At 46.7% G+C, this 12,811-nt stretch overlaps 1 protein-coding gene across 2 annotated transcripts in view; it reads left to right on the forward strand.

Annotated features, from left to right (window-relative positions):
• The first annotated feature begins 8,614 nt into the window (after window positions 1–8,614).
• ABCC9 (ATP binding cassette subfamily C member 9) overlaps window positions 8,615–12,811 on the forward strand; it is a 97,581-nt gene continuing 93,384 nt past the window's right edge. For both annotated transcript variants that reach the window (XM_083365266.1, XM_083365267.1), the window contains exons 1-2: window positions 8,615–8,674; window positions 12,597–12,763. In XM_083365266.1, the coding sequence (XP_083221392.1) occupies window positions 12,619–12,763 (145 nt within the window). In that variant the 5' untranslated portion in view covers window positions 8,615–8,674; window positions 12,597–12,618. The remainder of the gene's footprint in view (window positions 8,675–12,596; window positions 12,764–12,811) is intronic.

Consider the following 12,811-nt stretch of genomic DNA (forward strand, 5'->3'; position numbering starts at 1 on the left):
CGCGATGGGTCAGACACGACTTTGCAGCTAACAACAACAACAAAATGATAAGTAACTATACTCAAGTCTTATTTACACCAGGTCCTACCTAGGCGTATGTGAAGAGCGTTTCTTATGGATGTAAGACCTGCATGCAAAGGATAGAGGGGAAAAAACAGTGGAACCACCCACAGAATAGGAGCAAAAAGTACACAACTCAGCAATGAGCCAACACAAGAGGCAGAAACTAATGTAACTGAATTAACCCTTGGCGTCTTCTAATAGCTCACCATGACTTACCTAACCACTGAGTATGAGGGTCACAAACTGCATGCATAAAATTACCACAGTGCTTTCACTTCATTGAAAAGAGTGAAGCTACTGACACACGGTTCAGCGTAACTGCCAAATCCACTCATGTATGTGCTACCTTTTAAGCATGGGAAGAACCTCTTCTAACCATATGAAAAAGCAGCAAAGTAATTACTAGTCTGCGACATTTTGTTCTGGAACGCTGGCAAAAAGGCCAGCTGATTTTGCTGTATTCCTTAATCTCTGGTGTGGTGGAGTAGCAATTAGGAAACTGTAGACCCATTTTAGCATCACTGAAATCCCTTGTTTCCTCATTCACTTAAAAAGATTTAGCTGCCTATAAGCTCCTGACCAAACTCAAATACTCTGGCCACCTAATGAGAAGGAAGGACTGACTGGAGAAGAGCCTAATGCTGGGAAAGGCGGAGGGCAAGAGAAGAAGGGAACGACAGAGAATGAGGTGGCTGGATGGAGTCACTGAAGCAGTAGGTGTGAGCTTAAATGGACTCCAGAAGATGGTAGAGGACAGGAAGGCCTGGAGGAACGTTGTCCATAGGGTCGCGATGGGTCGGACACGACTTGGCAGCTAACAACAACAACAATATAAAAATATTAATCACTGTCATAGTGATTAATGGCATAGAAGCGTTATAAAAATGGCATAGAAGCGTTTCATAGGTGGCTTCAGAACTTTAAAGTTGGATTTTAGACGGTCCTCGCCTGGAGAAAATTGTAGATGATACCTCAGCAATCTTCTCCAACACCAAAGTCCTCACCCAAGATTGGGCTGAAACTAACTATATTATGCAAAGACTAGTTCTCTGGAAAAAGCTCTAATGCTGCGAAAAATGGAAGGAAAAAGGAAGAGGAAGATGACTAGCATCAAGGGAAATGGACTCAGTTACAACGGTGTAACTGTTGGAAGACCTGAAAAACCAGGTTAGGGATAGATTATCACAGAGAGAGAGAAAAAAAATCTATCCAATGTGGTCACTAAGAATTGACAGTGACTTGATGGCACACAATAAATCAGTTTCTTTCCAGGCAAGCCATACAGTCCTCAGAGAAGTCCATAATCCAGGGAGAAGTGAAAGAAAAGGGCAGAAATCAACCAGAAGTGGACAAATTTGGTTACAGTGGTGATGGGTGCATTATTGGAAGACCTGAAACCAAATTAGAGACAGATCATCATGAAGAAAATCTATCTGTGGTGTTTCACCTACTAGGCAATTCCAAATGCCATTTAGTTCACTCTGTGAAATTAGATGTGGCTCAGGAAGAGTATACGGTGGGCTAAAGTTTGGGTCTGCTGACATCAACGGCCCTGGATCAGCTGCATCCTGTTCATTGTCTTTATCATCTGAGTCTAGAGAGTAGGATTCTGGTGGATCTGGAATTGACAAGTCCTCACCATGGGGTACAGGACGCAGTGTGGACGGAATGTTTGGCTATTCCATGGTCCACTTCTTTCTTGAGATCCCTTTTGCAATTGGGGGAAACCATGCAAAAATAGCAGTTGCTACTATGATTGGTGGGTTCCCTCCACACCATTTGGACTGAGAAAGGCGTGGACTTTTTCTTCTTGTTTAGCCAATGATACAAATGAGTTGTACGTGGAATGCAACAATAATGAGGGGCCCAACTCTTAGTCCTGATCCCCAATTTTACATCCAAAATATAAGTGGTATGCCTTTTTTTTACCACTGCCATCGTATTGCATTTTTGAGATGCAAATCATTTATTTATTTATTTGTTTGTTTGTTTTTATATACCACCCTTCTCCCAAGGGACTCGGGGCGGTGTACAGAGCAAGGTAGGTATACAGTTAAACAATAGTAAAAATAAATGAAACCCCAAGCGCTATCAGGCCAGGCCGGACTGCTGGAACAGGTAGGTTTTTAAGTCGCGCCGGAAGGTGCGAAGGTCGGGGGCCATCCTGATTTCGGTAGGCAAGCAGTTCCAGAGGGTTGGTGCACCCACTGAGAATGCCCTCCCCCTGGGGGCCACCAGCTGGCATTCTCTGACCGGTGGCACCCTGAGGAGGCCCTCTCTGTGGGAGCGCACAGGACGGAGGGGTGTTGACGCTGGCAGTAGGTGCTCCCGCAGGTAATCCGGACCCATGCCATGTAGGGCTTTGTATGTCATCACTAGCACCTTGAATTTCACTCGGAAGACGACCAGAAGCCAGTGCAGCTCACGGAGGAGAGGTGTGATATGGGAGTATCGGGAGGCCCCCAAAAGTGTGCGTGCAGCTGCACTCAGCACCAGCTGAAGCTTCCGAGTGGCTCTCAAGGGCAGCCCCATGTAGAGAGCGTTGCAGTAGTCAAGGCAAGAGGTCACAAGTGCATGGGTTACTGTACGTAAGGCATCCAGGTCCAGATAAGGTCGTAGTTGGTGCACCAGTCGAACCCGAGTGAAGGCCCCCCTGGTCACAGCTCCTATGTGATCTTCCAGGGATAGCTGTGAGTCTAGGAGGACACCCAGGTTGCGGGCCCTATCAACAGGGGGTAATAACTCACCCCCGATGTTAAGGGGTGGGATGCTCTGAGTATCCTGGCATGCCGGTATGTACAGCCATTCAGTCTTGTCCGGGTTGAGTTGAAGCCTGTTCCTCCCCATCCATTCCCGAACCGCTTCCAGGCAACGGGACATCACGTCGAGGGCATCACTGATGCTGTTTGGAGTTGAGATGAAAAGCTGGGTGTCATCAGCATACTGATGGTACCCTACTCCAAAACCACGAATGATCTCACCTAGCGGTTTCATGTAGATGTTGAACAGGAGAGGCGAGAGGACCGACCCCTGAGGGACTCCACAAACGAGAGGCCTCGGAGTCGACCTCTGTCCCCCTGCCAACACCGACTGCGAGCGTCCCAGGAGAAAGGAGAACCACCGCAGAACCGTGCCTCCCACTCCCAATCCCCTGAGGCGCCGCAGTAAGATACCATGGTCGATGGTATCGAAAGCCGCCGAAAGGTCTAATAAGACTAGGACAGAGGAATGGCCCCTGTCCCGGGCCCTCCAGAGATCATTCATCAGAGCGACCAATGCCGTCTCCATGCTGTAGCCCGGCCTGAAGCCCGATTGGCACAGGTCTAGATAATCCGCTTCATCCAGGACCTGAGGAAGCTGATGCGCCACCACACTCTCAACAACCTTCGCAAGGAAGCGAAGGTTGGAGACCGGACGAAAGTTATTTAATGAAGCTGGGTCCAAGGTGGGCTTCTTGAGGAGAGGTCTCACCACCGCCTCCTTCAAGGCGGCGGGGAAGTGACCCTCACTCAGAGAAGCAGAGATGACCGCCTGAAACCAGCCTCGTGTTCCCTCTCGAGCTGCACAAGCCAGCCAGGAAGGGCACGGGTCCAGTAAGCATGTGGAGGAGCTTAACCTCCTCATAATCCTGTCCACTTCCTTTGTAGTCACAGGATCAAACTCCTCCCAGATGACGTCGACAAGACTGCCCATGTCCTGTTCCTCAGACTCTGCCCAGTTGGAGTCCAGGCCGGTTCGAATCCGAGCGATTTTATCCAACAGATATTGACCGAATTCCTCGGCTCGACCCTGTAAGGGTTCCTCCCTCACCTCTTGGTTCAGAAGGGAGCGAGTCACTCTGAACAGGGCAGCCGGGCGATTATCTGCGGACGCGATGAGGGTGGAGAAGTAATTGGATCTCGCCGCCCTTATCGCTGCGAGATAAGACCTGGTGTGGATTCTTAGTCGCAACCGGTCGGATTCAGATCGATTGGCTCTCCAACGGCTCTCTAGGCCCCGTCTCCGACGCTTCATCTCCCGGAGCTCCGCGGTGAACCATGGGGTTCGCTGGGATGTGCGCCGGGTCAAGGGCCCCAGGGGTACAACTCAGTCAAGTGCCTCTGTGGCTGCCCTTTCCCAGGCTTCCACTAAGGCATCCGCCGAGCTGTGAGCAGGAAGTGCAGGTGGGTTCCCAAGCGCTGCCTGGAACCTATCAGGGTCCATTAGGCGTCTGGGGCGGTACCATCTGGTTGGTTCTGCGCACCCACGGCGGGGGGTGGCAAAGCGGAAGTCTAGCCGTAGGAGGTGATGATCGGTCCATGACAGGGGCATAACGGTTGGGGAGCCCCCACCAATTTCATCACGCCACCGTCCAGATAAGAAAACCAAGTCGGGGGTGTGGCCTCCCTCATGAGTCGGTCCTGAAATTATTTGCGACAGGTCCATGGCCGTCATGGAAGCCATGAACTCCAGAGCTAGTTCGGACGATCCTCCTAGGGACGGTAGGTTGAAGTCGCCCAAAACCATGAGTTTGGGGAATTCAACCACCAACCCCGAGAGGATGTCGAGTAGCTTAGGCAGGGCTGCCGCTGCGCGATTAGGTGGAAGGTACGCCAGCAGCAGGCCCAACTGCGCCCCAGGACCGTATCTCAGAAAGAGAGACTCACACCCGACTATCTGAGGGACGGTGGTCTCCTGCGGGCTAAGGGTCTCCCTGATGATTACTGCCACTCCTCCGCCCCTACCATGGGGCCGAGGCTGGTGCAGCACCCGGAAACCAGGCGGGCAGAGGTCAACCAGAGGGACACCGCCCTCTGGGCCCAGCCAGGTTTCCGTGATGCAAGCCAGGTCTGCGTGCTCACTCTCCACTAGATCTCGAACAAGGGGAGCCTTATTAGCAACGGACCTGGCATTTAGGTAGACCAGCCTGAGCTCAGGAGGCTGCACATCTTCGCTCCCGGGTCCTCGGGGGAAGTACAGAGGGTCGGAGCGTCCCACCGCTTGTAGAAAGCGGGGATGACCCTCCTGGTGTCGATACGGCCCTCTGCTTGTGCACCTTCTGTCGTTCCCCACCGTCCTGGGAATTGGTTGTCCGTTAGCTCGCCACTGGGCTTCGTCGGGGACTGAACCCCACTCCTCCCCTTCGCGAACGATCGTAGGCCTGGCCTGTGCTATGGTTGTTGGAAGGCCCCCCTTCGCCGAACAACCATAGTCCTCTCCCACCCCCCTCCCTAACCCCACAAAAAACTTAACTAAGAACTTAACCAGGGGCCTCTTGTTGGACTTATGCTGGAGGCCCCTGACCCTGCCCGGCCATCTCTCAGAGGCCCAGTGGTTGGGCCCGTCATCGAGATTGGATGTAGTGTAGGCGGGTCGCACCCAGGAGAGGGGGGAACCCCTGAGGGCGTGCAGTACTGTGCTGGAGTATTGAAGGAGCATAGAGTCACAAGGGATTCCGTGAAGGCAGTCCCCTGGATGGTGAATTTGCAGGAGGGTCGAGTCGGGTAGGTGGGTATCTGGACCGTCACCCAGCCACTGCCACTTGGCCGGGTGAACCCCAGAAGCAGGCCACTCCTCATCCTCTCACGATGGGTTGTGGCTCTGTTTCCGGGGGTGGTCCAGAACGCACTCTGGGTGAGGCATACCCCATAGAGCTCCCACCTCTATGGGGCTGCAGGTGTAAGGCCAAGCCACTCTGCCACCGTGGCTTGCACCCAGGCCCGTCATGTCCTGTGGGGAGGGAGTGGGTAAGGACGGTTGAGAGTGGGCAGAAGGCAAGGTGGAGAAGATTCATCAACTGGCGTCGGCTTCGGTGGTTCAGTCGCCCCTACAGTTTCCTCCCTGATACTCTGGCCGTTGTTCCCGGCCGCAGCTCCATAGGCCCCTATTGGTTGGGGACCGTCCGGAGCGTGGCCTCCCAGAGGTGCGGGAGTCCCAGGTGTCATGTCGTTGCCGTTGCCGTCTCCATTCAAATCATGTAACCTTGCCTCAAATATAGCAGAAGTTATCTGCATTGTTTACACAATTTTGTGGCATCTTGGCTTCTGAGGGAAAATATCACTCACCCATTCCTTGGAAATGTTAGTTAGACAATAACACTTTCACAAGCCACCAGTTGTAACTGTATGATGCATAGATCTGACCAAGATAAACGTACCTTGCAATAAAAGAATAATAAATTATAGTTAGGTAATAATCTTTAAGGGACGCGGTGGCTCAGTGGGTTAGGAAACTGAGCTTGTCGATCAGAAGGTCGGCAGTTTGGTGGGTCAAATCCTGAGTGCCGCGTAGCAGAGTGAGCGCCTGTTACTCGTCCCAGCTTCTGCCAACCTAGCAGTTCGAAAGCACGTAAAAATGCAAGTCGAAAAATAGGGACCATTATGGTGGGAAGGTAACAGCGTTCCGTGCGCCTTTGGCGTCTAGTCATGCCGGCTACATGACCATGGAGATGTCCTCGGACAAGTGCTGGCTCTTCGGCTTTGAAACGGAGATGAGTACCGGCCCCTAGAGTTGGAAACGACTAGCACGTATGTGCGGGGGAACCTTTACCTTTAATAATCTTTAGTCTCAAAATAAATTTATATGCTTCCGTGTGGTACCATTTTCATTGTTCTACTGTGGTTTGTCAAGACGTTAACGAGCATCATGATCATTAGACACCTCCCTCCCTAATAGGCAAATATACTCACCTGTGTATAAATCTTTATTGTGAAATATCTTGAAAATTTCAGCCAACCAGCACCTTTACCACCTGTTTTCTAATTCATCTGATCAAAATATGTAAGAATTAACACATGTGAACATAACCACTCCCATAATCTAGTCAGTGTTGTTACTGCATATTATTCTCAAACAGTTGCTACGGCAATAGTAGAAATGGGACAAGTAAGAGTTTGCAGCTAAAATATATATGAAGACGTGTCCTGCTACTATTGCTCTTGCAAGTCTTTTTAATTCCAGCAGAGGGCAGCCTTTCCACACAGAAGAAAACTGCAGGCCTCACACACATTCTGAGAAATGGAAACAAGAATTAAAAATTAGCTCTTCTGGTTTTAAAGTATTGCATGCGTTCTTGTGCACAATGTTTGCTGTGGATATGATCTGGCACACTGGAGTGTTTGAATTTTGATCACAAAGACTATGGAGATGCTGCCACCGCCATGTGAAAAACAGTCATCGTCATTCATTTTTTTCAGTGCCATTGTAACTTTGAACGGGTCACTAAACGAACTGTTGTGAGCCGAGAACTGCCTGTAATTCAAAAAAGGACAAATGGAGTGAAGTTGAAATTGTTGGATTCCCCTGACCATAACGGAGTTTTATCACATTTATATGGAGAGCCAATTTGGTGTAGTGGCTAAGGTATCAGCTGGAAAACTGAAGACTCTGAGTTCTAGTCCTGCCTTGAGCACAAAGTCACCTGGATGACTTTAATTAACTATTAATAGAATAGAGCTGGAAGGGACCTTGGAGGTCTTCTAGACCAGCCCCCTGCTTAAGCAGGAGAACCTATACCATCTCAGCCAAGTGACTGTCTAGCCCAGGGGTAGGCAACCTCGGCTCTTTTATGACTCATGGACTTCAACTCTCAGATATGCTGACTTAGGAATTCTGGGAGTTGAAGTCCATGAGTTCTAAAAGAGCCGAGGTTGCCGACCCCTGGTCTAGCCTCTTCTTAAAAATCTCCAGTGATGGAGCGCCCAGAATTTCTGGTGGCAAGCTGTTCCGCTGATCGATTGTCCTCACTGTCACGAAGTTTCTCTTTAATTCCAGGTTGCTTCTCTCTTTGGTCAGTTTCCAACCATTATTTCTTGTCCTGCCCTCTGGTGCTTTAGAGAATAACGTGACCCCCTTGTCTTCGTGGCAGCCCCTCAAATACTGGGATAAGCCCTTCAAATACTGGAATTGCACCAGTCACTTTCTTTCAGCCCCAGGAAGGAGGCAATGGCAAATCACTTCAGAAAAACCTAGGCAAGTAAACCGCAAGGACTTCTCCAGACAGTCTTCGAGAATCAGACACAATTAAATCAAAGGAAAGAAAGAAAAAAGTTTAGCTTGATTTTTAATTTTAGGAAAGAAAGCAAAAGGGTTGGGGGGTTTACTCCTCCGCCAACGAGATACGACGCAACTTCCTTTTCCCGGACATTTGCAGTGATCTTCTGCCTTTAACCGAACATGAACAGTTTTTGATTTTTTTTTCCTCCCCCTTATCAAGATTAGCTGAAAATCTCAAAAACGAAGCTCTTGAAAAACCCTTGAACTGCCCTTTTTTGCCCCAAGTACATTTGTAGTGAAGAAACAAGATATTTTTTAAAAACAAACCAACCAACCAACCAACCCCCCCCCCACCAATCGTTTAAGTACATAATTTTTCAGACAAACTCTTCCCACTTTCCTGTTTTCTGGATTTTCTGAGTGGCAAAAAGAAAAGAAAAATTTAAGAAGCGGAATCTCTTATGCTCCAGAAACCCGATAGGAGGCAGCAGCTGATCTTTCCATCACCTGTCTAAAAATAATCTGAGTTCCTTTTCTTCTGGCAGAGTCGCCTCTGTCGCCCGAATGATATTGGCCACACCGCCGGGAGAAACCCGTTTGGCATCTGGTGCCAGAGTGTGTTTGTGTGTTTGCGAAGGTAAGGCACTCTTGCGGTCTTCTCTGAGTTCCTTATTCAGTCTTTCCCTCCTCTCTTTCTTCTTCAGAGTTGGGCGCGGAGAAAATGCTTCCCAAAATTTATTTCCCAGTTCTTAAGAAGGACTCTGCCACCCTTCTTTGCTCAGCTGGGGAAAAATGGTCATGGTAGTACGATTCTCCCTTCGTCTGCCAAAGGGAACCATCCTCACTTTTCTCTCCTGGGATGTCAAGTTCTGATATGAAATCGAATGGCAAAGCATTCAGGGCTGCCCGAGTAACTTTGGAAAAGTAAAAAAAAAAGGGGACTAACAAACAGCCGAGGGGAAATTTCTACATTGCGATGATTTCTTTTGAGATTAAAGTTACTGTCTCCCTAAGCAAAAATATTATTATGCATCCGTGTTCTTTTTTTTCTGAGCATGTCCAATAGAAATCTGTACATTTCTTTCTGTCTTTGTTTATAAGTGTATATTTTAATTCCATTTATATCCCGCCCTTCTCCGAAGACTCAGGGCGGCTTACAAGCTTAGCAGTAGCCTTCATTCTATGTATATGCCTGCTTATTAGGGCTTTCACACACACACCCAAGCGGCATTATTACAAAGTCAGCTTAATTGCCCCCAACAATCTGGGTGATCCTGCATACATGCGTGCAGCGCAGAACTGTCAGACAGGCTATAACCAATTTTAAGTCTGTTTACTTCGAAGTAATGCCTACTGACATGCTCTTTAGTCACTATCAATAGGATTGAAATACCACGAAACATCTTTAATAGAGATTTGACCTAAGGAAAGGTCCCCTGTCAAACTATAGAGAGCATATCTTGGTCTAGTATCTGATTTTTTAAAAAAATATAAAGGACACTGTGCTTCAGTGGTTAGATGGCCTAGACGTTGGTGTTTGAACATAGATTTTTTTTAACATTTATATTTTATTGTGCTTTGCTAATCTAGGTGAAATGTTAATATATGTTGCTCGTCCAGGCATGACATGCCATATGCTAAATACACAAAGGAAAGAAACACTCTATTTTGGTAGTATCATCAGGACCTCCATCATTTATTTCTGAGGAACATGATCCAAGCTCCACAAAAATCTGTGAGAGAGCAAAAGAATGAATTGTCCACTTGATTATAGGTATAATTAGCGTGTATCATATTAATGTGTTTTCCTTTATGTTCTTTTTCATTGCTTCTTTCATTGTTCCATTATCCTGCCTCTGTTCCATTTACATTCTTTTCATTTCTTTCTTTTTTATTGTCGCAAGCCACCTAGAATAGCCCCACAGTGAATTAGGTGGCAAATAAATTCAATAAGTAAATAAATAAATAAATTCAATAAATTCAATAAATAAATATCCAGCTTAGCTCTCCACTCCATTGAAAGTAAACTTTTTGGAAGAACAGATAAGAATAGTTTATAATTCTTGGGCCTGGAATATTGTGTATAACTTTCAATATTGGTAAATCCCCTTAAGGATTTTTTAAAAAAGAAATGGAAGAAAAAGAGAAAGTGGCATGTAACCTTTATTTATTTAATTTATTTAAAAGACTGACATGGCCACCCAACATAAGCAACTCTGAGTGGCTCACAACAAATATATGGAATTATTTATCTGGGAAATGCCTCATTGAACTGTGAAATATTATTTAAGCTGTCACAGACAAGGAAGGTTTTGTAGAGGTGGATTGACATCAGGAAATTAAATAAGGCAGTGATGATATATCATACTCAAGATATGCAGGGCTTTTTTTGTCATAGAACACTCAGAATGGAGTTCCGGCACCTTTTTTTGGATGGAACCTTGTAGGGTAGGCAAGGTGGGTTGTATGACGTGTGAGTTCCGGCACCTTTTTCTTTTACAAAAAAAGCACTGAAGATATGTATTTGTTATAGAATTTGACGGTGCGTTGTTCTTTACATAAAAGTAATGTCCGTTGTGCAGTTATGTTTCCTCTCCTAACTGCATATGAGAGTATAATCTTAACTTGTTATCACTAAGTTATTTCAGAAATACAGAACTAACCCTCTTATTTTTCTCTGATAATTATCTATGTGGTTGCAATAGAGTTGAGAGCTTTTATCAAGGAAAACACACATGGTTAAAGTGGATGGTTTAACCAAGTTTCAGACTCCAGTTACATGGCACAGTTTCAGATTACTACAATGGGTTAAGCCGTGCTTCCATGGCTTATTGGATAAGCCACAATGGGATGAGCTTCCATGGTACATAAAGGCAAATTCTGGGTCAAGATACCTCAGGGGATTGTGAGCATCTTAGAGACAATTTAAAAACAAAACAAAACACTCGAATCATTTCACATAGCCGATGGGAAACTCTTCATTCATCCAGGTTTTTTTTTCTTTACTAAAGGCCAGTGGATGGTTCTTGAAAGCATGCAAATCTCAGTCATAAATAGTTTCAAATTTAATGATTAAAAAGTGTGCCTCTCCCTCTCTATTTTGCTCAACCCTGATCTCAGTAAAATCATTGGGTTTTTTCCCATTGGACTCTCACAAACTCATATATCATCTCAAAAGGTTCTTGCTACTTAAGGGCCCTTATATAAAGGGACGCGGTGGCTCAGTGTGTCAGGATGCTGAGCTTGTCAATCAGAAGGTCGGCAGTTTGGCGGGTCGAATCCCAAGTGCCGCGTAACAGAGTGAGCGCCTGTTACTTGTCCCAGCTTCTGCCAACCTAGCAGTTCAAAAGCACGTAAAGGTGCAAGTCGAAAAATAGGGACCACTACGGTGGGAAGGTAACAGCGTTCCGTGTGCCTTTGGCGTCTACTCACGCCAGCCACACGACCACGGAGACGTCCTCGGACAAGCGCTGGCTCTTCGGCTTTGAAACGGAGATGAGCACCGGCCCCTAGAGTTGGAAAGGACTAGCACGCATGTGCGGGGGAACCTTTACCTTTACCTTTACCTATATAAAGCTCACAGTTCTCCACCTTTTCCTCTGTGTGCATTAATCTACTCTCAGGGAATTTTTGTGTGTGCGCGTGTATTGCCACGTTATCCTCACCCCTGGCCACATGCATCCCCATGTTTGCAAACATCACACACTGGATGAGATTACAATGGTTTGGTAGAATTGTAACTTCATTGAGTGAACCCATTGTTCACTGTGGGGCACTTTTGCTGGAAACTGGAAGGAAACCCCAGTTTTCATCAAAGACATTGTAAATTGTGGTCACGCAAGCAGCTATAAGTGTGGACCAGTTGTCAAGTCTAGTTGCCTGAAATAGGGTCACCTGGACGGGGTCGGGGTGGGGAGTTCGGCTGTCGGAACTTTGGAACTGAGTTGTAAGTACCTTTTCGGAGACTCAGTTGTAACTTTGAATGGTTGCTAAATGACCAGTTGCAAGTTGAGGACTATCTGTATCGCTCAGCGCCTTCTGTCTTACAGAACAGGAAGATGAGGACTTGACTTACAATCGTTCATTTAGTGACCGTTTGACGTTACCACGGCAGTGAAAAATGTGACTTTTGACCGTTTTTCACAGTTACGACCTTTGCCGAGCCCACACAATCATGTGTTGAAAACTTGAATACTTAGCAACTGGCATGTTCTTATGACGGTTGCAGTGTCCCCTTTTGCGGACCTTCTGACGAGCGAAGTCAGATTCACTTAACAACCATGTTACTAATTCAACAAGGGCAGAGATTAACAACTGTGGCAAGAAAGGTCACAAAATGGGGCAAAACCCACTTACTAACCGTCTCGCTTAGCAACAGAAATTTTGGACTTAATTGTGGTCATAGGTCAAGGACGCTCTCTTGAGGACCTTGAAGGAAATATGGGATGTATAGGCACCAAAGAGAAAGCCAGGTACAACACTGGACTCTCTAGGAATTTAAGTGTGAATCTTTTATCTGACGGTATTGTAAAGCTTTGCTCTGCTTTGTTTTGCAACAGTGCCGTCGTTCCAGACGAAGCAATGAAGATCGCATTCTGTGGCAATGACAACATTTCTGCTTATAACATGAGCGATGGATTCGTAAGAAATGTCTGTTTTCTGGATGCCCTCAATTTGGTGCCTCATGTGTTCCTCTTATTCATCACATTTCCTATATTGTTTATTGGTAAGTAATGCCACAGCCATCATTTTCCAGTTTGTATAGTTTAAATCT

Source organism: Vipera ursinii (assembly GCF_947247035.1).
Source record: "Vipera ursinii genome assembly, chromosome: 6".
Taxonomy (NCBI): domain Eukaryota; kingdom Metazoa; phylum Chordata; class Lepidosauria; order Squamata; family Viperidae; genus Vipera; species Vipera ursinii.